Genomic DNA, 25973 nt, shown 5'->3' on the forward strand with positions numbered 1-25973 from the left:
ACAGCCCGTGCTTGAGCTTGGGCCAGAATTCTGACCGCATCAGCGAGTTGCATTACCGTATTCTCCAATGCTTCCTGGCGCTGCTGCCAGTCCCGGATCGTCCCTGTCCCAGTGATTTGGACAGTAGGCTGGACAGGGACCCGTGGTGGTATGCCGGGAGCGTCTCCGGCGGGCGGCGGCAAAGGAGTATCGGCTGTCGGGGCAATGGGTCCTCCATTTGGTGGTAAGTCTCGTGGTCGGTCGTGGTGATTTTCAGGTGGGTCGACCGCCGCCTCGGAACTTCTAGTATTCCTTCCTCTAGCCATGGTTATTGATCAGAGCAGCCCCTTCCTCTAGCGCCAAGATGTCGACGTTTGATTTCGGCCGACCGTGATTCGTTTTGGGCCGCGGTGAGTCAATCCAAAAATACCGAGAAGGAAGGAAGAAAACCCCTCCCCCCGACGTTCCAAGCGTGTACACCAGAGTCTTTTACGTGGTTCGGCCAGAACGATGCCTAATCCACGGCCGCCCTCTGATTATTCTCCCAGAGTGGCGGTATCTGATTATATTTTTCTTGTCCCCCTTCCTTGCCCCTCATGGCCTCCTTTATTTCCATTTTTCTTGAGGGGCTTTTAGAATCTAGATAATATATAAAAATACAGTGTTTGTATAATGGGGGACAAATAGTTCTTACCGCCTTCGCAAGACCAGGAGTGGGATCCTCATTACGAGGGGCATGGGCTGTTACAGATAAAGTGATCGGACCCTACCTCTGACTTCTCAGCAGCTTTGCCGCTCATGTGAGCTGGAGGTTTTAGGCGAGCGACCTGGATGGTCCAGCGATCTGGAGGATATTTCAGGAGCTCGTTAGTCGATTGCTCCGAGCTCGTTGGAGGATTGCTGGGAGCTCGCCATACGCTCGCTTTACGAGTTCCGGATCTTTGGTGGAGGCTGGACCTTCCTTGACAAGGTCGTCCGGGCCTTCTTGGCCTTGGGTGATTGGGCCGGTCTATCGGACCGAGTCTGGCCCATGCGGGGTGATGCGGGAAATACATATAACAATACCTATAACATATTGCAAACAAAAAAGAAGAATAATGCTATTAGTACACTTTTGTGTATATTTTGGCCTACACAAAAGTGTATCAATGATAAAAATATTTTTCATGAGACGTATAAAGGAGCGCGAGTCGCATAGAGATGAGGGATATTTTAGTCATAATATCCCTTTGTGTAATTTAAGACATAAAAAAATGATGTACTATCTATCATGATTCAAAAAAGAAAAAGAAGAGAGCACACTTTCGGGTTAGATTCGAACCACCTGTCCACGGCATGCTATAAAGCATAAACCCCAGCAAGGAGGGCGCGATGTCTCTTCGCTTGTTGGGTGCCCCAACCACAACGCACGCCGCCTTCGCTGCCAGCTATAGGTATTGTCTTCTCTCTCGGATCCGCACTATTATGTCTCACCGCCCCAACTTCCAAGGAGGCCGTCGCGGCGGAGGTCCGGCTGGCGGTCGCGGCCGCCGTGGACGTGGCGGCGGCCGCGGCGGAGGAGGAGGTGGAGGAGGAGGAGGAGGACGCGGCGAGCAGCGGTGGTGGGACCCCGCCTGGCGCGCCGAGCGCCTGAGACAACAAGCAGCCGAGGTACCATTTCCATACAAGCGACCGCAGTGATAATAGTGCTGTCAGTTATAGGTTTTCGGTTACGAGTACGAATTGCAATTGCTTGTGTATCTGTTTGTGTTACCCTGAAAATGATGGTCGTGGTTTTTAGATGGAGGCCCTGGATGAGAACGAGTGGTGGGGCAAGATGGAACAGATGAAGAGAGGCGGAGAGCAGGAGATGGTATTCAAGCGTAATTATAGTCGGGCAGACCAGCAGATTTTGTCTGATATGGCTTATGAATTGGGGCTTTACTTGTAAGTTTACGGGGACGATCATATTTCTTTTTTGTTCAATACAGAATTTTCGTGTTTCAAAACCACATTACTCTTAGTCGTTACTTTCTAAATTGCAAGGTGGTGATCACCTGTTGTCCAGTCCGTAGTTTGTTTACTCAAGTACACGTGGCTATACTGTCATACCGTTTTCTTTCTTCTGTCTTGATGTAGAATTTTTGTTATTGAACAGAGGTGGAAGCAAAGAGCAAACCAATGTCCCCAAAATCCCAATTAGAAGATTGTATTAGTTAGGAATTCTAAATTATTTTCGGGAAAAGGGATTAGGGGCTAGGTTTCTTACCATAGCAGCTGATGAAAAGTCACCAAATGTTTGTTTGCTGCATGATTCTGTGTGTAGTGGTTTGCTTTCATCTGCATCAGTGCTTAAGTTCTCACTAATTTTTGGTCCTATCCTGAGATATTGATTTATTATGGTAACTGCAAGTAAAATTTCCTTATGAAGTTTGTTTTAACATTAATGGAAGAAAGCCATGCATATAACAAAGGGAAGACACTTGTTTTGAGTAAAGTTCCATTGGCAAATTACCGTGCGGATCTTGATGATGTTCATGGTTCCACCCAGAAAGAGGTACAAATATTTTTTTGGCACAACTTGTTCCAGGATTCATTGTTGCAATCTTTTCCCCCTTTGTTTTGCTTTCCATTTCCATCTATTTTGCAGATACGAATGACCACAGATATTGAGAGAAGAGTTGGGAGTTTATTGAATAGCTCAAAAGGGGCAGTGTCAGCAGACAATTTTCCAAGTGCATCCTCTCAAGGGTCTAAACAAGTAGTGCATGGTGTAGATATTACAAAGACCGAGTCTTCATTTGAAACTGATATTGACAAGGAGAGGCTTAATCTTGAACTTAAAGAAAGACAAGAGAAAATGAAGGTACATAAAACTTAGACCGAGTCCCCAACATGGCTGTCACTTAAACTGCAAACCTTTTTTGATTTGATTAATGCAGGTACTTTAAGAGTACTCTAAGTCTGCTATTACTTGCAGGCACGTGATAATGTAAGGGCAATGCTGTCATTCAGAGAAAAGCTGCCTGCATTCAAAGTTAAATTCAAGTTTTTAAAAGCTGTTGCTGAAAATCAGGTTGAATTTCCAAGAATTGGCTGCATTTATCAACAACATTATATTCTTCATTTGTTGAGACTCAATCCTGTCAACTTGCTATCAAGTTTTTACCTAATGCTCCCTAGATTTTTTAAAAATATTTGATAGCTCCATCTGATAAACTTCAAATTTGAATTACTGAGTAGCAAATCATTTGTATCCAGTCAGGGGGGAAAATGAAGACCAAGTGACGAGCAACATGAATTGCCTACTACACCATCTTGTATGTAGTCATAACATATTGGCGAATAAACTAATATATGATTGATCCCATAATGATCATTGAAACCCCCCCTCAATATTTGAACACAAACAGTTTGTAGCATTTGTAGATACTAGATACTCAGCCTAATGTTGACTATACATCTGTGGCATAATTAGATGCTCATAAAACTGTGGTTGCAATCAACACAAATATTTTCTAAAACTGTAGATTTATTTTATTTAACAAGTCAAAGCAACAAACCATAAGATTTTTGAATTCATATCTTTCCAGCAAGAAGACAAAACAGCAAGGCAACAAGCCAACCTGGTGTGTCAGTGTAAGGTGTTTGGAGGGATGACACAGTTTTTTCCATTATCAGCAAGTAACATCTAGTCATATGTTTAGTGTATTCATGACCTCATGTTAATATTATTCATAAGCAAATGATAAAAATTCTTCCTGCATGTGATATGGGCATGGCAGAATGAGTTGTTTTACTATATTACTGCTGTAGACTGTATTTTCCTGAATTGGACATTTGCATTTTACTAGTATTAACAAGTGAAAAGTTATGCTTCGGCATGGTTCATGCTAGGTTGCATCCGGGTTTGTTTAACTTTGCTCTTTTTATGCCTTTTTCTTGTTCTAGTTACCAGTTAATGGATCTTGCAACTGCTTTTTGATCAGCTCCACTACAGTCATAATATAGTGATTTTTGCATAGTGGCTGTGGGCTTTCATTTTAGTCCAATGGACAGGATTAAAGCTTAAAAGTGGGGGAAAAAATCTCTTTAATTTCTTTTTGGTAACCAAGCCAATAGCCTATTGGTCTGAAGAAAAGGTATCTGTTTTAGTTGGTGTATTTTATGGGAATACTAGATTTTTATAAAGCGTTGTGAAGATCAAGCTCCCACTTAACTTGATTTCTACATTAAAATAATGTTTTGATTTCCTCCATTTAGCGTAAGCTAAGAGGAGGTGCCATGCTACCATGTTGTACAAGTTGACTTCACAATATCAACCATCTGATGGAAAATGAGCATATCAATTATCTTCATTCACCACCATATATGAAACATTTTAATATGAAGATGGTGTTGGAACTTTATCTCATCATTCCCTCGCTAGAGGATTGCGTTAGGAAGTGCATTTGGCATAAAAATTTGCTACATTGTTCTTTCCCACGGGTTTGTAAAGTTAATGCTATTTTTAGAAGTCAATTGACATTATGAATGTCATGCCACTAAGTTAGGATAATGTGTAATTAATGATGAATTGATGATGATGATGAGTGTGAGTTGAGGGGAGGCTTTTGATGGTATTGAAGAGCTTATATTTAAATTTAAGATTAGGATATATCTCTTTTTCTTTTTTGGTTTTTGATGTATTCGATCCATCTGCAAGCCATTTTCTTAAAAGTTGATTGGTCATATTGAAGAAAAATGGTAAATGGAGGTGAAAGAGCTATAAAGCTAAAATTTGTCTCTCAACCAGTCCCCAACTTTTATTTAGATAGTCACCTTCTCGCAAATTGGAAATAAATTTGACTGCTAAAATGACCCCAAACTCAAACAATGCCCCTCCATACCCCAATGCTAGAGAACAACCCACAACTGGCTATATGTAAACCAATCGCCCCCAAGATCGACTATATTTTATAAACCATGGCTCTTTTCCAAGGGTTGTTAGTACTGAAGGGACCCTTAAAGCCGCTTGCCTATAAAGCTTATTAAAGAGGTGAAACTTCCTAATGCCTAAACCATCTCTATGAAAATATGATTACAAACTTAATTACAATTCACCGAGTTGCACTTAAACTTGTAATCATTTTCACTACAAGGAAAATGCCTTTCTTTTCTAATCTATTAATAACCCTATTCTATTGATAACTGAGGCAGGGTTCACCAAGATGGGCATTATAAAGGGTGGAATACTAGACTTATGTCATGACCCCAAGGATAGTTTAGTAAATATAATAGTAGGAGTTGGCATATACAATAATTGTAATTTCTTTTCCTTTTTTTTGTTATAGGGCTTTGTCCTATTCTATAGGCAATTAGGCTAGTTGTTATATTGCACATGGGAGCATGTGGAAGGCTGTTAGGCTATATATAAGCCACAATTGAGGTTGGAAGTATTATGCTTGAATTAATTGAGTGAATATTCTCATTTCTCTCTCTGCAATTCTCTCTCAATCTCTCTCTCGTTTCTTCTACACTCTCCCTCACTTCTCTTTACATTTTCCCCCCATTTTTGTCCATTTTTCCTCTCCAATGTTTTGTTCTTAATTCTATTCCATAAGATCCTTTTGATTGTCAATCCACTCCTAGGCTAAACCCTAGGTACATGACAACTTAGTATCAGACCTAATCGTTCCTTGGTTGTAAATTCAATCGTTCTCTGGAAGTTATAAGTAAGTTGGTTGATTTTTTATCGGTTGTAATTCTCGTTGCTGATACATAGCAAAGCCGGCGACCTTTGTTAATCGCAACAGAGCCAACGGTTTGGGTAGATGGATAGAGGTGGGTTGACATTAATTGACGAGCACACTGGAGGCGACGCAAACAGACGGTCATTCACGAGAGGTGGCAGTCTGTTGAAGGTGAAGTGGACAACCCAGAGGGTTGCAACTGTTTGAGGCAAGCGCGAGTCCATCAAAGGTGAAGCGGACGACCTAGAGGGTTGCGACTGTCCAAGGCGAGCGTGAGTCCGTTGGAGGTGAAGCGAATGGCCCAGGGAGTTGCGACTAGACCGGAAGACCATTCCGACCCAGACCGATAAGCTTCCTACAGGTGAGGTTGTGGTGTTGCAGTTTGATCGAGAATTCCGATCAGAGTTATGCGGGGTGTTGCTGCTTTGATCGAAAGGCATTGTGTGTGCTACGGTTTTGGTTGCCTTTTGACTCATGTTGGTGATTTTGGAATCCGAAATGATCGCTATTTTGCAGTGGGTGTCGCGATTTGAACTAGCAGTGAGTCTGGTGATTTTGGAATCAGAAGTGATCGCAAACCAAAGTGGCGTAGCAGATTCAGCGGATTCCATGTGAGAAGTTGATTCCTCCAACTTATCTAGCTTGTTGATTGTTGGTGCTTGAGGCTGTGAGCAAAGGGGACAAGAGGTTGATTTAGGCTTTGAAATTTGGTTAATTTTGTTTGAAGTAGGGAGGCGAAGTAGAGCGGGTGTTCTTCGGTTATGGAATTGCAATTGAGGCGAGTAAAAGGAATTGTTACAATGGGCGAAACAAAAGAATGTACAGAACTCCTACTCCTTGGTTTTTGCAGTGTTCTATTGGTGAGAAGTTGACCATGGGGAGAAGTTCATGCATGAGACAAATGGAGTCTCAAGGGCAGTAAAATAAGGTTGCATTTTCAAATGGGAACAACAGGAAACATGGGAAATTTGACCAGAAGCCTTAGGCATGGGAAAAGAAGTTGGGAAGGGGATCTGCCAATTGGACAAGGAAACAAGAAGTGTGGTACATGATACGAGCAAGGAATTCAGCCATATGTTACATGAGCAACTACAATAGTTTGCAATGATACTAACTAAGAAGTATCATTACAGCTTTCTCGGGGAATTCTTTGATGATTATTGTGGAAATTCTAACCAAGAGGAGTCCCTTAAAATGGGGCAGCCTAAGGAGAGGTTTGGAGATCGGGGCTTGTCTAATGTGGTGGAAGAGTTCAACAAAAATAGGCAGGTAGGGTCAGTGATGGAGTACCAATTGAGGTTTGAAGAGTTGATGGCCTTGATGCTCGATCATAACCCTTATTTGACAGAGGCCTATTTCGTTTCAAGTTTCATAATTGTCTTGAACGAAGAGTTGAGGCTAATGGTGATGGTGCTTTAGCCTAAGACTCTCAAGCATGCTGTTGATAGTGCTAGGCTCCATGAATTAACGTGGGAAGTGTTGAGGTTTGCCTAGAGTTTTATGATTGGAAGATTAGTGGAGCGTTGATGGCTTTCGGCTAGAAGCTAATAGACAGTTAGGGTTTTTTAAGCTAAAGTGTGATTAATGTAATCTTTGGGGGTCTAACTGTAATATCCCATATTTCATTAGTTATATGGGGGGTTCTGCCTCCTCTATAAATAAGAGGGCAAGGCGATAGTGTAGGATCATCTTCTCTCTTGTCAAGTTCTTGGTTACCATTGTGAGTACTTTTGTTCTAGAGAAAGTGAGGCTTGTGTATTGAGTTCTTGGGCTTTTTTGGAGTGAATAAGGGTTCTACTTGAGCAATAGGATTGAGAAAGGGCTTGGGTTTTGTACCGATCAATTTCTTCTCAAATAAAAGCTGCTCGATTGGGTTGTTGGACTACTGGATGTAGAGCTAATTAAATTGGCTTGAACTAGGATAAATCTACTGTGTCTCCTTTATGGTTTGATCTTTTCAATTCTGTTAATTTTCTTTCTGTTGTTCATTTTTTGTTCTTTTATTTACACTGCATCCGTGAGTGTTGGAGAGGGTTTCCTCGCCTAAGGGTATAATCTAAGAGTCCTAAGGTTAACAGGAAGCACTAAAGAAGAAACAAAGAGATAGAGATGTTGATGGAACAAAGAGATAGAGATGCTGATGGAACAACATGGGATTAGGCAAATCCGACTAAAGGACCAGCCATCGGTGCGGACGATGGTGTTGGAGCCTTTCCTTAGATTTTGGACTTATTGAAATCTGAGGAACAATCAAATTTGGAACAAAATATAGATCCATTAGATAAGCTGAATATAAAACGGGCTGGAGTTGAGAATTACAATGCCTGTAACATCTATCCTAGGCGGGGTCAAGATTGTGAAGGTTCACATGCAATTGAAGAAGGTTTGATTGAACAATTACGACCTGAACAATCTTATATTGGCTCTATGGAAACTGATCCTAAGGCTGATGAACTTGGACTAGCATTAAGGAAGAAGTTGGAGGTTGAGAAAAGGTACTCTTTCGATGGGATTTTGATTCTGAAGTAGGCTGAGCCGTCCTTGACTTGGGTTAAAATAGGCAACGAGAAGGCGAAGATAGCACTAGCTGGAGGAAAGATAAGGGGGATAGTTGAAGAAGCCAGAGGTTTTGTTGAAGGAATCAATACTCTCGCTGCTGTGTTGGTTTTTACTCCTACTGGAAAATTTAGGTTGCTGTCTATTGCAGGGTGGGATGAACCAATACCTGATTGTGTTCTTAAGGTGGAGACCAATCTTGATTGGACAGCTATTGTACAAGGTGAGTGTATTGAACTTGAACTCTATCAAGTTGCTCCTATTGAAGTTCTAGGCCAAATTACCATTGGGATTTATCTTGGATATTTAAGAACGAGGAAGAAGAAGAGGCCTAGAAGGAAAAAGAAAGAAGGAAAGATAAATCAGATAGAGAAGGCGAGAATTGGATGAAGTAATGGCTGCTTGCTGCAAGTTCTTGGGGACAAGAAAACTCTCAAGGAGGGGGAAATTGTCATGACCCAAGGAGCAATAAATGGGCATCATTGTAATAGGGTTGTAATAGTTTGTTAGAGTATTTTTCTTTTTTTGTGTTTTCCCTTTTTGTCTTATAGTTTAGGTGGTTAGAGAGCTTTATTTAGTAGCTAAGTGAGACTATATATATATTGCCTCAGCTGTAGGAAGAGGGTATTGGTTGCACTCTCTCTCTGCAATTAAAATACAATAAAATTTTTATATTTTTTTCTTTATTTTGGTGAGAGGTTTATATTCGTCAGTGTACGAGTGCAGTTGTAGTCCAAATTTAAATTTGTATTTTCTAGATGAGTTCAGGTCGTCCACTAAGAGATTTATTTATGACAAAAGAAAAAAAAGAATGTCTCTCACACACACACACGCATCGGGATGAATTGGTAACATGATTTTTTTGTGGATTTTTCAGATAACGGATGCTAGGAAATAAAACAAGGCCGAAATTAAAATAAACACTGAATGTAAGAATATAGAATTGGATAGCATTTGAGTTAAAACAATTTCAGCACCAACCCGTTGATCTCCAATTTTTAGCAGAAAAGATTAGCAACATTAATTTAATTTTAGATATGAGGGTTTGTTATTAAATACAAGTAGAGATGATGATAGTTTTAGTTTAAGCAATCTCCATACATGATATGTGGGATTCTAGTTTAAGCAATTGCCATAAATCCGATTGCAATTAATATACAAAGCAATTAAATTAATCATCCGGGTTTGGGTATGATAGCGTTTTCAGTTCTAGTAACTCCCATACTTGGCATGAAAGTTTTAAGTTAGGCTTACGCTTTAATCCAAACCTAGTGATTTCTCAATAATTAATACACACTTATACTGACATTTAAATTAATGTCACTCATTTAAAATGTAGTTTTTTTTGGGAATCATTGGTATTGGACACTGTCCTTACCTTAAACCAAGATTGGATTTAGCTACTAATCTTCATTTGAAAATTAATTGATAGGAATTTAAATGGCGTAATTTAAATGACAGGAATTAAAACAACAGAAATTAACCGACCATTTAGGCGGTGGATAATAAAGTAACAATAAATAATATGAGAATTCAAGAGAAGAAAGAAAAGGAAAAAGATCACAAGAGAGAATAGAAGAGAGAACAAAAGCAATTCTCAAAGAAAAATTCTAAGAACACAACTAAGTTTTCATTAAAGAATAATAGCCTCCTCACAAATGCACCTAAGTGAGCTATTTATAGCCCACAAGATGCAATGCAAACTACGCAATTTAAAATTATATAACTAGACATAATTATATCTAATAGACACTCATAAAACATTCACCTAATTAGTGGAAGAAAATTAGCTAAAAGACACAAAATACAAAAGACTTTAGGTGGTAAAGCACTCATAAAAATATAAAACAAAGAAAAGTCTTTTACAAGTTGGGCTTTTGGTTGGTCTTGGACCTTTTATGTGAAAAATGCTTGGACCTTTTATGTGAAAAATGCTTGGGCCTTTGGTTGGTCTTGGGCTCCATTTAATAGTTAACCCAAACAGTGTTTAAAAACGTGCTAGGCACTAGTCGTGCGCCAGGCTGGGGCCTAGTGCCTAGGGCGCCTAGGCAGGGCTTAGGCGGCGACTAGGAAAAATGGTTGTTTTTTTTTTCCTAATGAACTATCTAATGAACTGGTATTAATGTATTATAGATAACAACAAGCTTGCTACCAACGCAAGCTTGCAGCTGGAACAAGCAGCAAGTTGCTGCTACTTGCTGCAGCGAGCAGCTGTAACATGCATAGTGGAGGAAGACGAGATCGGGGGCAGAGGAAGATGGATACATACTGGCCAAGAGACAAGATCGACAGTGGCGGTGAACGACTAAGAGACGAGATCGGGAACGAGAGAGAGAGAGAGAGGGGCGACCTGCGATGAACGACCAGAGAGAGGAAGGGAAAGGGGAAATAGAGAAAGGAAAGGGGGAAATAGATCGGCCCAGGTTGCGCGCGACCCAGGCGGTTAGGCGCCACCTCAGCCGTCTAGGCAGCACTGTGGCCCGATTAATCGGACCCAGCACCTAGTGTGCCAACTAGCCCTTATTCGTCGCGGCCAATGGCCGCCTAACGCCTAGGCGGCCGCCTAGGCCGAATTTTCGAACACTGAAACCAAGTGCACTTGAAATATCCTCTAGACTCCATAATTGGCCCTTGAATTTGAGCAGCAATAATGGGTCATCCAACGTCTTCTATTTATGCTCCTAATTAATTGTAGAAGTCAACTTCCTTGCTCCATCTAAAAATAATATGTAATGCGAATAATTATTTATTTTAAGCATAAATATAAAACCAAAATGGGGATATAATTTATTAAGATTTAGGAAATATTAACCTCTCATCAGGCATGCTGAAAATGAATTGAATATTCTATTTCTCTCTAATATTTCTCCCACTCTCTTGGTGATCTCCTCCCTTATCTTCTTGTTATTCTCTCCTTCCCAACTGATCTCTTCCCCAAATTTTTCTCTTATTATTCTCAATCTTCCTTTCATACCCTAGCTCATCTCCAAGGTTCATGACAAATTGGTATCAGAGCTCACGGTTCTCGGCTGTAATTTCGATGAAAGTGGTTAGTTCGATTACTGTAAAATTAGCTACGGGAAGCAAGTTCCAACGGTGATTATCGGCTGTTGATAGGCGATTGTTTCAAATTCGATTCGAAGGATATTAAGATCGGTGGTGACTGAGAAATAGCAAAACAGTTCTTGCCAACTGCATCAATTAATCCTAAGCAATTCGAAATTGAAAGATGGAGCAGTGTCAGGAGGTGACAACCAGAACTTTGGCAATTCTTGTCTAATCTGGAAGGCGAAGCTGGCCAAGGAAGTTCCGACAGTGGCTCCAAGAAGATTGCAGTGGAGCCAAGGTTCTTTGGTCACATTAGTGATTGGGTGATTCGATTCCTGGCGATATTAAGGCGTGATTCTAAAGCAAGAACAGTGGTGGTGTCAAGGGCCGATTAAGTCTGGCACGTGGTGGAGTAAACCAATCTGGAGTCAGAATTGAAGGACGAAGCAACTCTGGGCGTGTGACTCCTAACTGGTGTTTAATTTGCGATTCTAGTGGTGGGCGACTTCAAGTGACGACTAGGCTTATGGACGTGATCAATTCTAGGCTTTCGATTCCTCTTACTACAACTAAATTCTGTGGAGTCTCGGCCAAATTACAAGAGGTGAAATTCCAAGATTGCAAGACCGATTGGGTGGTAGGAGGTGGACGAGCAATTCTGGACCTGATTGGGAAGGCTTAAGTCGACTTGGCTGGGCGGTGTTTCTGACGATTCATGTGATCCAGTGGCAGATTTGACGGAATTCGAAATTCTTGCAGGTGACCATCGGCTGCTAATTTCAGAGGATGTACAGAGCTCCTGCTTATTGGCCTTCGGCTTGTCTTGCTCGTGAGATTTCTGCCATGACGGACAGTGCGCGCATGAGACCATGGGAGCCTCAATTGTAGCAGAAGGATGCTGCATTTCCAATGGGCTATCCTGCTTGTGAGACCAGGGGAAGTAGTGCGCACACGATACGATTGGAACCTCAATTGCAGGAAAAGAATGCTGCATTTTCATCCAACAAAAATCATGAGAAGTTTGGGCTGAATCAGGAGGCACATGAATAGTTATTAGATCCTTGGGTTAGCAAAATGTGTGAGGAATTTGGTTGTATGATACGAGAGCAGTTACAGGAGTTTGCAAGGATATTGACCAAGAAGTATCACTACAGCTTTCCCGCAGAATTCTTTGAGAAACCAAGAAGAAATGTTTTAGATGACTAGCTAGGAAGTTCTCACCAAAAGATGATTGATTCTAACAAGCAATCATTAGGATTGAATTATTGTAACAGAGGATTCTTGGAGAAGGAAGCTGTGGAGAGCGAGTTTCTAAAATATTTCAGTGAGCAAAAAGAAGAAGGTGTTGCTGAAGTGGAGGAGAAAAATGTTGAGAGTGAGCTTCAGGAATATTTCGAGGAACAGAAAGAAGATGTGGCTGAATTATCAACCAAGACAGATGGTTTGTTTGTTGGGAAACCTCCATATGAGGACATTAAGGGTCTGGATTTCTTGGTATTTGAGTAGTCGAAATTGATAATTTTGAGTGTTCACGTTGAAAGGAAGACGATTAATGAGCTACATTCACATCTTCGAGTAGAAATTAAGTCAGCTAATGATGCATTCAAGATTGAATCCATCTTTCCTTTGCCTCTTTCAAATTTCTTTTAGGTGGAGGACTTGCTTAGGGACAAGCACCTTCTGTAGCTTCGGTCTGCTATTCCATCAAGCACTCACAGATTGGAACCTGAAGTTATTGAGGTCGAGTAGATTGCTTCTATTGAAGTTCTAAGCCAAATTATGGTTGGGATGGATCTTGGAAACCTAAGAACAAAGAAGAAGAGGCCTAGGAGGAGAAAGAAGAAAAGAGGAATGAAACAGATAGAGAAGGCTGGAATTGGGTGAAGAGTCATGGCTACTTGCCCCAAGTTCTTGGGGACAAGAACTCTCTTGAGGAGGGGGTAATTGTCATGATCCTAGGGATAGTTTAGTAAATATAATAGTAGGAGGTGGCATGCAATATACAATAATTGTAATTTCTTTTCATTTTTTCTGTTATAGGGCTTTGTTTTATTCTATAGGTAGTTAGGATAGTTGTTATATTGCACATGGAAGCATGTGGAAGGCTGTTAGACTATATATAAGCCATGGCTGAGGTTGGAAGGATTATGCTTGAATTAATTGAATGAATATTTTCATTTCTCTCTCTACAATTCTCTCCCAATCTCCCTCTCATTTCTTCTACACTCTCCCTCACTTCTCTCTACACTCTTTCCCCCATTTCTGTCCATTTTTCCTCTCCAATGTTCTGTTCTTGATTCTATTCCATCATATCCTTCTGATTGTCAATCCACTCCTAGGCTAAACCCTAGGTACATGACAACTTAGCACTTCCAATCAAACATAACCTCCCCCTTTTGGAATGTATTGCATCTTCAATGGGGCTAACCTCTTTATATATTTCTCCATTGCCTCATTTCACACTACTTTAGACTTGAACTTAGAACCTAGAGGGAGTGTAGTCGGAAGTGACCAACTTTGCAGCCAAGAATGTTGGATAGAGGCATAGAGCTTCATTGTTAGCTCTTGAGTCTTAATGTCATGGAAGATTAGCTCACTTTAGCTAAATTATGTTATGCTCAGACATGATTCTAGACAAAACAAAACCCCTCTCAAAAAACCTATAATTCTCTAATCTCACCCTCCAACAAAGAATAGTTTGATCTGTGAAGAAAAGGTGACACACAAAAATAGGTTCCCTCCATGAATAAAGCCCTTGATCAACCTTGAAATCTCTAGTTTCTTAAACATAGGACTAAGAATTTCAGCAGCAAAATAAACAAAATTTGGAAAATGGAATTCCCTTGGTGAAGGATTATAGAGTAATCAATAGGACCATTGAGACCCCATTAACCAGAATAGAGAACCTGACCTTGGAAATCCAAAGAGGAATCTTCTCTCTCATCTTGCGGCCAGACCCCATCCTATTAATGATGTAATTAAAAAAGGCCCAACAAACATGGCCATTGGCTTTCTCCATATCAAGCTTACAAATAACTACTGGGAGTTTACTGGCTTGTTGTGAATCAACCCCCTCCTTTGGAGCTAAGGTTGAGTCAAGAGTTGGGTGCCCACCAAAAAGGCATTTTGAGATTTTGATACCATGGTGCCAATATCCTTCTTTAATCTGGTAGCCAAAATTTTAGCTAGTATCTTATGGATGCTTCCCAGTTCCCACAAGGCTAATGGATCTAAAATCTTTTAGCTCTATTCTCCGCCTTTTTCCACTGTAGGAGCAATAAAAGAAAATTTAGATTTTTCTCAAACCTTAAAATGTTATAAAATTCTCCAAAACTTTCTGTTACATCCTATCAACCACTGCCAACTACACAGGAAAAAGCCATCCTAAATACACTTTGCCCTCAACAACTATTGAGTGCTAAAATAATGTCCTCTTCCTAGAATAGGCTTCCAAGCCTCTCCATTTATTCCTCTGAAATGTAGTTAAACTCAAACCCTGACAAGACAGGCCTATAATACTCCCGTATAGGTTTTATTGTTGGCTCTTTAATTTGCGTGTGTGGTGCCTTCTTGTTACCCTTTAATGTGGTGATCTTTACTTATTAAAAAATTGCAATGTAAAAAAGTTAATAAGTTAGTTAATTTGTTTACTTAATTGATTTAATGTTTCAGTTTTGCGACTCCTAATGTCTTTCTTGAATTGCATGACATTCGTCCTAATATTATTGTTTGATCAACTAATCATCAAGTTCATTGTATTTTCAGTGTTCTCACTTGTAATATTGCTCATTATTGTTAATGCTTTTAACCGAATTTCTACTTGTTCTCATTGGTTTTGTTTCACAAAGCAGGTATTAGTCGTTTCTGGAGAGACAGGCTGTGGCAAAACCACACAGCTTCCTCAATTTATTCTCGAGGAGGAGATATCTTCCCTACGTGGTGGCAATTGCAACATTATGTGCACTCAACCTCGTCGTATATCTGCTATATCTGTTGCAGCTCGAATATCCTCTGAAAGGGGTGAAAATCTAGGTGAAAGTGTTGGTTACCAGATCCGCCTGGAATCACAACGCACAGCTCAAACACGGTTACTATTTTGCACCACCGGAGTATTGCTTCGGCAGCTGGTAATGTGATGTTACTCATTCATGTTTTCTTTCTTTCATAAGCTCCTAGCCTTCATAGGATTATGTTACATAATTTTGAAGCAGTTTAAAACATTAATGGCTTCCTCACTTCTTTGGGGCAATAATTTTTTACTAGTGAATTGTCACAATTGTCATCTACGGAAGATCATAAGTTCTCCTTGTGTTCGTGAAATGCACCCTGACTTATTTTTTCTTTTTCCCTGTCCTTGCAGGTTCAAGACCCAAATTTAAATGGAGTAAGCCATTTGCTAGTGGATGAAATTCATGAAAGAGGCATAAATGAGGATTTCCTCTTAATAATTTTGCGTGACCTCCTCCCCCGTCGTCCAGATCTTCGACTTATTCTAATGAGTGCCACCATTAATGCTGATTTATTCTCCAAATACTTTGACAATGCCCCAACTATTCATATCCCGGTATTGCCTTTTGGTTCTTCATTGGTGTGACGTGTTTTGTAGAATGTTCAGTGATTTTTTTTAATGATTGATAACGTTCCTATGACATTTTGGCAGGGGCTGACTTTCCCAGTGTCGGAGTTGTTTCTAGAAGATGTGCTGGAGAAAACTCAATATAGAATCAAATCTGAATCTGACAACTTCCGAGGGAGTTCAAGGAGGAGGAAGAGAGAACAAGAGTCTAAGAAAGATCCTTTAACTGAATTGTTCGAGGTAGGATTTTTTTTATTTAACATATTACTTAGAAAATGTTAACTATAATCTATATTTCTTGCATATAACCATCCTAGTATTTAACTGGTTACAAGTAATGATGCTAACTTCAATGCCATTACCAATATTGGAGATTTTGTTTTATCTTTTTTAAAAGTAGAGATAACAAAAACAACAAGAACAACATATCAAGCCTTAATCTCAGTAGGTGGGGTTGGCTACATGAATTCTAGCTTGCCAGCCATGTCTATCTTTGGCCATGTTTTCTATAAGACCCTTATAACTTGTATCATATCTAATTTATGAAAAATGAATTTTTTTTTTGCCTCAAATTCTAGTAGATTGCTAATAAATTGTTGAGGTTCTTTTGTTGATTCCTAACATCCTATTTCTTACTATCTTTAGTCTTCTTGTGTGTACATGAGTGGTATAGAGCTGCTTAAGCTGTAGCGTTGGGATAAAACAAGCTTGGGAGGGTTATAACAATCACAAAACATTTGAAATGAGCTTAAACACACCATCTTGTGAGCATAAGAAGCCTGGGGAAGCTAAAAGGGTAATTTTAAAAAACAACTATAGGACTTGAACAACTACTTAGCAAAGAGGTAGATAAACAACTTTAAGAGGGTTTTGTCATGCGAGAATTTCTAATAAAGATTCCTATGAGGAGTGGATGGAATGAAACAACTATCTAACAAAGTGGTAGAGAAAGATCAAAAAAATATTTGGTGTGAGACTAGGCATGATATGAGTTAGAAGGGTCTAATAGAAGATAATGTGTGAAAAATGAATAAATTCTTCATTGCTTTGTATGTATACATACAAGTCCTTTTATAGAGACGAGGATTATACAACATTGGAAAGATTACTAAGACTAAACAATAGGAAAGATTTGACTATACACAAATAGGAAGTTCCCTAAAAATTGTAGGAAAGTTCCCTAAACACCAATTTAGAAATCTCCAAAAAACCAAAGATATGATTAGCTTCTAAACTAAGGACACTGGACACTTTGAGTAACAACTCTCTTTGAGGTGCTAGCCAAAGTTTCCTTATTTCTTCCATCAAGAACCAAGACTCCCTCTCAAGTGGGTGAATGCATATCAACCATTCCCAGTTTACATACCAACTCTTCGAATTGTTTAGTGGGTAGCCCCTTTGTCAAAAGATCAACTAGCTATTTTTATGAGGGAACATAGGGAACACAAATTAGGCTAGCTTCCAACTTCTCTTTTTGAAGTGTCTGTCTATCTCCATATGCTTGGTTCTATTGTGTTGTATGGGGTTATGTGTAATACTTATGGTTAACTTATTATCACAACACATCTTGATCGGTCCACTGCTAGCAATCTTTAGGTCTTCCAAAATAATTCTCAACCACAACAATTCACATAGCCCTTGAGCCATGGCCATGAATTTAACCTCAACACTAGATCTAGCCACTATACTCTGCTTCTTACTTGTCCATGACACTAAATTCTCCCTTGGAAACACACAATAACCAGTTGTGGAGCATCTATCAGTTAAACCCCCCGCATAATATGCATTCGTATACCCTGTAATATCCAATTCATTTCCTAGTTTGAACAAAATCCCTTTGCCAGGTGTGGTTTTCAAATAACATAGGATCCTCTTTATAGCATGCATATGTTCTTCTGTTGGACTATGCATAAATTGACTCACTAAGATAATAACAAATGCAATATCCGGTCTAGTATGTGACAGATAGATCAGTCTTCCTGCCAATCTTTGACATCTTTCTTTATCCACCGGTTGACAATTAGAATTTTTTCCCAACTGGATTTTGGATTCTATTGGAGTACCTGCTCCTTTACCTCCTAGCAACCTTGTTTCCTTTAACAAATCCAATATATACTTTCTTTGTGCTAGAAAAATCCCTTCTTTAGAATAGGCCACCTCTATTCCTAGAAAATACTTCAGTGCACCAAGGTCTTTGATCTCAAATGTTTTGGGAAGACTCTCGTTAAGCTGTTTTTTCTCTTTAAAGTCATTCCCGGTCACAATAATGTCATCTATGTGAACCAACTAGCAAAGTTGTCATCCTTCCCTCCATTAAATGTTTAATGAAGAGAGTATGATCTCCTCTATTTTTGATGATATCCCATCTGTTTCATAGCCTTAGAGAACCTGTCAAATCATGCCCTCGGTGACTGTTTAAGCCCATAGAGTGTCTTCTTTAGTTTACATACCTTTCCTGAAATTCCTTTGTCAAATCTTGGTGGTGGCTCCATAAATACTTCTTCTTCAAAGTATCCATGCAAAAAAGCATTTTTGACATCAAATTGTTGCAACTTTGTCATCCATAATGTGCTGCTAGGGCTAAAAGGATTCTTACTGTTGTCATCTATCATGGTCCTAGGGTTTAGCCTAGGACTAGAATGGAAATCGGAAGGATCCGATTCATTTAAGGTCAAGAACAGAATGTATAGAGGGGAGATTGAAGAAGAATGGGGGAGAAATTATAGAGAACGGAGGGAGAATGGCAAAAGAACGAGAGAGAGAGAGAGAGAGAGAGAGATTAGAGAGAAATCTTGGAAGAGAATTGAGAATTCAATATCAAAATCAGCATGACTTTTACAGAAGAAGGATCAAACTTATATAGCTTGAACCGTGGGTACTGCCATAGCATATCACACCCACTCTAACTAACTGATTTGTCCTATTCTAGCACATGGACACCTGGTAGATTCTGTCATAACAAACTAAGTAGCTAGAAAGAAAATACAAATAAGAGAATGAAATACTAAGGCAATACAAGTAAGTAATATCCAAGTCGATACAAAATTTGGCCGGAAAATTATACGTCTCCCTAGTTTCGTGACAAACTATTGCAACCATATTACCATGATGCTCTTTTATTGTTCCTTAGGTTATGACATTATCTTTGCCACGGGTGCAAAGGTCTCTAGGTAATCAATGCCATAGGTTTGTGTTAAAACCGAGTGCTTAAATTGTTCAAGAATCACTCAATAACCTCACTGAAAACAATTACCAATTCAAATAGAAAGTAAACAATTTAAACAGAATTGAAATAGAATAGAAAAGCAAACCAGATTGCAGAACACACGATATACCATCATTCCATTTTCATAGCACTACATCCAGCATCCAAGAAGAGACAAATCCACTAAGAATGTATGAAATCAGTACAAGAATAACCCTCTCTCTCGCCTCCACTTCCCTCTCGAATACAATCCTATAACCGAAAACAACAAGAACTATATTCTCACAGCTCTCTTTCTCACTTCTCACTGCACTCGATCACAAGGGAATGGGATGAATGATTGATTGATGATCTACCCAACATCCGCACCCTTCTATTTATAAACTAGGAGGGCGGAACTTCCTAAGGGAATATAACTAACTCATATAAAGTCTAAATTACCTTTATTACTAACAATTAGTTACATTTAAACACTGTAAGCTAACTGCCACCGATCATCTTCAATTTCTCTCTGATTTCTTCTAGACTTCTAGTCCAACAACTTGGGCAAAACATCACAAATCTCCACCATTTTGCCTCAAGTAAACCTGGAACTTCAGCATTCTTGTTCTGATCTCTTCCTGAATAACTTGAAAACATATCAATCAAAACACATCAAACTGTAACAACATTAAGTAATGAAGTAACTAGGACATAGGGACGACTTTTGTGAAAATATCAGCAACATTTTCACTTCCAGCGACTTTTATAAGCTCAACCTCCTTCTTCTCAAGGACTTCTCTTATAAAATGATATCTAATGTCAATATATTTTGTTCTTTCATGATGGCTTTGATTTTTAGCCAAATATATGGCACTTTGGCTATCACACTTTAAAATAACCCTCACATCATATCCTAGGAGTTCACTAATCAATCCTTTCAACCACAAAGATTCTTTAATAGCCTCAGTTATAGTTATATATTCAGATTCTGTGGTTGATAGTGCTACAACTGGTTGAAGATTAGATTTTCAGCTAATTGTAGATTTTCACTATTGAAATACATAACCAGTTGTTGATCTTCTCCTATCTATATCTGATGCATAATCTGTATCAGAATATCCTATAATGTTTGGCTCTTTAAAGTCATTAGCTCCACCATAAATCAAAACCTTGTTCATTGACCCCTTTAGATATCTAAATACCCATTTTACTGCTGTCCAATGATCCTTCCTTGGATTTGCCATGAATCTACTTATCACACTCATGGCATGTGCTAAATCTGACCTTGAGCACACCATTGCATACAGAAGGCTGTCAACAACATTAGAGTAGGGAATTCTCTTCATTTCTTTTAGGTTCTTTTCATCAGTTGGAGATTGGACATGAGATAGTTTGAAATGTTGTGCAAATGGTATATTTACTACTTTTACCTCTAACATATGAAATTTTCTCATGATTTTCTCTAAGTAGGCTTTCTGGGATAGCTGAAGTGTTTTACTATGTCTATCTCTATGTATTTCCATTCCTAGAATTTTCTTAGCCTCTCCAAGCTCTTTCATCTCAAAGGCTGACTTAAGTTTCAGTTTTAAACTTTGAATTTCAGCTGATGAGTGACTTGCTATAAGCATGTCATCTACATACAACAAGAGGTAAATTGCTATTTTAGTGGAAACATGCCTAAGATAGACACAACAATCAAATGAAGTCCTTATAAACCCTTGACTTATCATAAAGTAATCGAATTTCTTGTACCACTGCCTAGGGGACTGCTTTAGTCCATATAAGGACTTCCTCAACAAGCAAACCTTGTCTTCTTTGCCCCTAATTTGAAACCCTCTAGGCTGATCCATTAGGATTTCTTCTTCTAATTCGCCATGGAGAAAGGCGGTAGTAACATCCATCTGCTCTAGGTAAAGGTCTAGATGGGCTGTCATAGGTAGCAGAATTCTTATAGAAGTGTGCCTTACAACTGGTGAAAACACTTCATTAAAATCAATTCTTGCTACTTGGGTGAAACCCCTAACTACTAACCTAGCTTTATACCTAAGTTTAAGGCTATCCCCAGCTCCTTCTTTTACCTTAAGTAACCACCTACAGCCTACTATCCTTTTTCCCAAGGGTCTATCCACTAACACTCATGTTTCATTCTTTCTTAAGGATTCCATCTGAGCTTCCATGGCTTCCTGCCATTTCTGAGCTTCCTTAGAATTTATAGCCTCTTCATATGATTGAGGTTCTTCTCCAGCTATTTCCTCTGCACTTAACAGTGCATATGCTACTAGATCTGAAAAACCATATCTTACTGGAGGTCTGTTGATGCTTCTCTGCCTTTCTTTGCCTACATTATACCTATCTCCAATTAAATCTCCTGCTGTTCTGGATGAACCAGCACTGTCCATGTGCTGATCTTCATCATAACTTGATGAATCCCTAACTTTTATAGATTTATCAAGATTATCTTGGCTTGAGGATCCTTCACCAGCACTTGGCTGATCCTGGAAAGGTTCTAAGGGAGAATTGAATACAGTAACATCATCATGTTGCTGCTGTTCAAAATTTACAGCTTCGGCTTTCCTTTCCCTATCCTCATTTTTCTTTTCTAAATCGATAAATGAGTTTTCATTAAATGTTACATCTCTACTTATCATGGTTCTAGGCATTTCTTTTTCTAAATTCCACAACTTATACCCCTTAACCCCTGATAGATAACAAATAAACACACACTTCTTAGCCCTAGGTTCTAATTTACCTTGTTTTATATGTGCATAAGCTATACATCCAAACACCCTAAGGTGATCTAGGTTTGGCTTATGATTATACCACATTTCATAAGGTGTCTTAAAGACTAAGGCTGAAGAGGGTGACCTGTTTATTAAATAGGCTGCTGTAACAACAGCCTCTCCCCAAAATGGTTTTGAAAGCCTAGCATGGAATAACATATATCTTACCCTCTCAAGGAGGGTCCTATTCATGCGCTCAGCCAGTCCATTTTGCTTGGGATTACCTGGGGCAGTGAGGTGTCTCAAGATGCCACTCTTATTGCACAATTGGGTGAATTCCTTATTACAAAATTCTAAGCCATTATCAGTCCTAATGACCTTTAATTTTCCACCCTTTTGGTTTTCAATCATAGTTTTCCAGGTTTTAAATGCATCAAAGGTGTTGTCTTTTGATTTTAAAACAAAAACCCAAACCATTCTAGAGTAGTCATCTATAATAAAAAGAAAATACCTAGCTCCACCATGAGTTGGAGTTTGTCTAGGGCCCCATAAGTCCGAATGGACATATTCTAGTGGGCCTTTAGTGGTATGTAGTGCCTTCTTAGGGAATTTCACTTTCACAGATTTTCCATAGATGCAAGTTTCACATGTATCTAAATCTGCCACTTTTTCGGAACCTAAGATCCCTTGGCTAACTAATTCTTTAAGCCCTTGGATACTTATATGAGCCATCCTAAAATGCCATAGTTTTGAGAGCTCATAGGTCTTTTCTTCCCCTACTGCAACATCCCCACATACTGTGGAAGCTATCATAACAAAAATTCCATTTTTAAGGACTGCCTTCATACATACAAGTGATCCTCTAGCTACCTTGAGAATATCCCCACAACCACTATAACTGTAGCCACTCTTAGCTAGTTCTCCTAGGGAGATTAGATTCATTTTAAGTTCTGGGACATACCTTACAGCTGTCAAAGTCCTAATTGACCCATTAAACATCTTAAGCTTAATATCCCCCATCCCCTTTATACCACACTCTTGGTTATTTCCGAGTAAAACCTTCCCCCCACTCATGTCTTTATAATTCAAGAACCATTCTATGTGAGGTGACATATGGAAAGAACACCTGGAATCTAAGACCCATACCATTTCATCCGAATGTCTTGAAACCACAAGAACATCTAAACTGTCATAGTCTAACTCACAAGTTGAGTTTGAAAATTCTGATTTACCTTTGTCAGAAAAATCTTGCTTTCTTTTAGGATAATTTTTCTTTATATGTCCTTCCTCATGGTAATGAAAACATCTAAAAGTTTTCTTGCCATTTCTGGACTTCGATCTAGACTTTCCTTTAGCCTTAGGGTCTTTGATTCTACTTTCTGTTGTAATTCTTTAGAATTAAGGGCACCTATAACATCTTCTAAAGATATGGTATCTCTTCCATGCTTTAGAATGTCTACAAAATGCTCATATGACTTAGGCAATGAATGTAACAGAATTAGGGCCTTATCCTCTTCTTCATATAATATACTTAAGTTTTCCAAATCAAGACACAATTTGTTAAAAGTCATCAATATGATTTTGAAGCTTTTGCCCTTCTTGCATTTTGAAAGTAAAAAATTTAGCTTTCAAATATAGCCTACTCGAAAGAGATTTAGTCATATACAAGCTTTCTAATTTGGCCCACAAATCCTCGGCAGTTTCCATTTTGGACACTTCTCTTAGGACTTTATCTCCTAAACTCAAGATTAGGGTATTGAAAGCTCTTTCACAGATTTCTTGCCTTCGATTATTTGCTTCTAAACTTTGCTCGGCAGTGGCGGTTTCTGGGAAAGGTTTTTGGGGTTCTAAGGCTTCTTTTAATCCTTCAAAGGCCAAAATCATTAGTGCCATCAAATTTTTCAATGTCATACCGGGGGGGCCACGGAAGCTATAGTAGATAACTGTTCTATTGGTTTCTAAAGATTCTATGGGTTTCTTGATGATTCTTGATTGAATAACCTAAAACTCTGATACTAGATTGTTAAAACCGAGTGCTTAAATCGTTCAAGAATCACTCAATAGCCTCATTGAAAACAATTACCAATTCAAACAGAAAGTAAACAATTTAAACAGAATTGAAATAGAATAGAAAAGCAAACCAGATTGCAAAACACATGATATACCTTGGTTCATGCCATTTTCATGGCACTACATCCAGCAATCCAAGAAGAGATCAATCCACTAAGAATGTATGAAATCAATACAAGAATAACTCTCTCTCTCGCCTCCACTTGCCTCTCGAATACAATCCTTTAACCGAAGACAACAGGAACTATATTCTCACAACTCTCTTTCTCGCTTCTCACTGCACTCAATCACAAGGGAATGAGATGAATGACTGATTGATGATCTACCCAACATCCGCACCCTTCTATTTATAAACTAGGAGGGCAGAACTTCTTAAGGGAATATAACTAACTCATATAAAGTCTAAATTACCCTTATTAATAACAATTAGTTACATTTAAACCCTGTAAGCTAACTGCCATCGATCTCATCTTCAATTTCTCTATGATTTCTTCTAGACTTCCTGTCCAACAACTCGGGCAAAACATCACAGTTTGGGTGTACTCTTTAGCAACTAGCCAAGCCTTATACCTCTCTAAAGTACCATCTGTATTATTCTTTAGATTAAAGACATACTTGCAGCCCACAAGTCTAATTCCCTTTGGTTCAGGCACCATGTCCCAAGTCTAATTCTTTTTTAAGGCTCTCATCTTTTTCTGCATTGCTTGCATCCAATTTTGATCCTTTAATGCCTCAACAACTCTCTTAGGAATAACAATGGTATCCAGAGAGATTAAGAAACTTCTATGTTTGGGGGACAAACGATGATAAGAGAAATAGTTGGCCAATGGATGTTGTGTACAACTCTTGATTCCTTTTCTAATAGCAATAGGTAGATCCAAGTCATTAGGGACAGGATTAGAAGAGGAACTAGAGGGATAAGTGATTTCAATACTTGAACTTGGAGTGGATGTTGGTCCAAGAGGAGTATTTGGAATAGGCTGTGTTCTTCTCTTGAAGACATAAGGGGAACCTTTAAACCTAATCGGGGATGACAACATTGGCAGTGGTTGTGCTTCTTGTGGTTCTGGTCTGTCCTGTTCACCAAAGGGGGAAGTAGATGAGTCATAGATTTTTGGGTGTAACTTAAAAAGCAAATCTAAGGTAGGAAGACCACCACTTTGGTCACCACTAGTAACATTCTCCCCCTGGTGACCAGGATTAGAGAGGACCCAAAGAATGATTGAGCTTCAACAAATGTAACATCCTTGGACGCATATAATTTTCTAGTAAGAGGATAATAACATTTGTAACCTTTTTGAGTAGGGGAATAACCAATAAAGATGCACTTAAGTGCTCGGAGATCAAGCTTATCTTTGTGAGCTTAGAAATATGAACGAATGACACACAACCAAAGACTCTTAAAGGAAGGGGGGTATGAAGACCAGCATCTGGGAAATAAGAGGATATACATTGGAATGGACTTTGATGATTTAGGAGCTTAGAAGGAACCTGATTAATCAATCATGCAACAGTTAAGATTGCGTCTCCCCAAAAAAGTTTAGGAACATAATGATGAAGGAGAAGAGCCCTAGTAACATTAAGTAAATGTCACATTTTCCTTTCGGCCAACCCATTTTGTTGAGGAATATCCACACATGATGACTCATGGATAATCCCTTCTTGCTGGAAAAATTGATGCATTAGTGATTAAAATAATCTCTTGCATTATCATTATGGAATCTTTTAATGTGAGATCCGAATTGGGTAGAAATCATCTTGCAGAATACAGGCAAAATAGTGCTAATCGCATCCTTATCCTTTAAGAGATATACCCAAGTCATCCTTGTATAATCATCAATGAAAGATATGACCCATTTGGCCTTAGAACAATTAGGGATCCTAGATGGCCCCCAAACATCTGAATGTATCAATGAAAATGTAATAGAAGACAATTTATTACTTATAGGATAAGAAACTCTGATGCTTAGAAAATTCACACACATCACAATGGAGATTAGTGACGCTTAAACCCCTAAATGAAGTAGGAAACATAGATTGCATCAAACTAAAAGGAGGATGTCCTAAACGATAATGCTGAAGCTACATCTCGATCACAAGAGTAGGCTGTGATGAGCATGCAAGAA

General features: G+C 39.0%; 1 protein-coding gene across 2 annotated transcripts in view; it reads left to right on the plus strand.

Annotated features, from left to right (window-relative positions):
* Positions 1–1350: 1350 nt before the first annotated feature.
* The window catches only part of LOC127806240 (DExH-box ATP-dependent RNA helicase DExH1), a 34200-nt gene continuing 9577 nt past the window's right edge, over positions 1351–25973 (plus strand). The window contains exons 1-8 of one of the 2 annotated variants that reach the window (XM_052343392.1): positions 1351–1629; positions 1760–1905; positions 2416–2515; positions 2609–2824; positions 2939–3034; positions 15146–15421; positions 15655–15858; positions 15955–16110. In XM_052343392.1, the coding sequence (XP_052199352.1) occupies positions 1351–1629; positions 1760–1905; positions 2416–2515; positions 2609–2824; positions 2939–3034; positions 15146–15421; positions 15655–15858; positions 15955–16110 (1473 nt within the window). Of the gene's footprint in view, positions 1630–1759; positions 1906–2411; positions 2516–2608; positions 2825–2938; positions 3035–15145; positions 15422–15654; positions 15859–15954; positions 16111–25973 lie in introns of those variants that run through there. The other variant, XM_052343393.1, reaches the window with a different exon arrangement.

This window comes from Diospyros lotus, chromosome 7 (assembly GCF_014633365.1).
Source record: "Diospyros lotus cultivar Yz01 chromosome 7, ASM1463336v1, whole genome shotgun sequence".
NCBI classification, from domain to species: Eukaryota; Viridiplantae; Streptophyta; class Magnoliopsida; order Ericales; family Ebenaceae; genus Diospyros; species Diospyros lotus.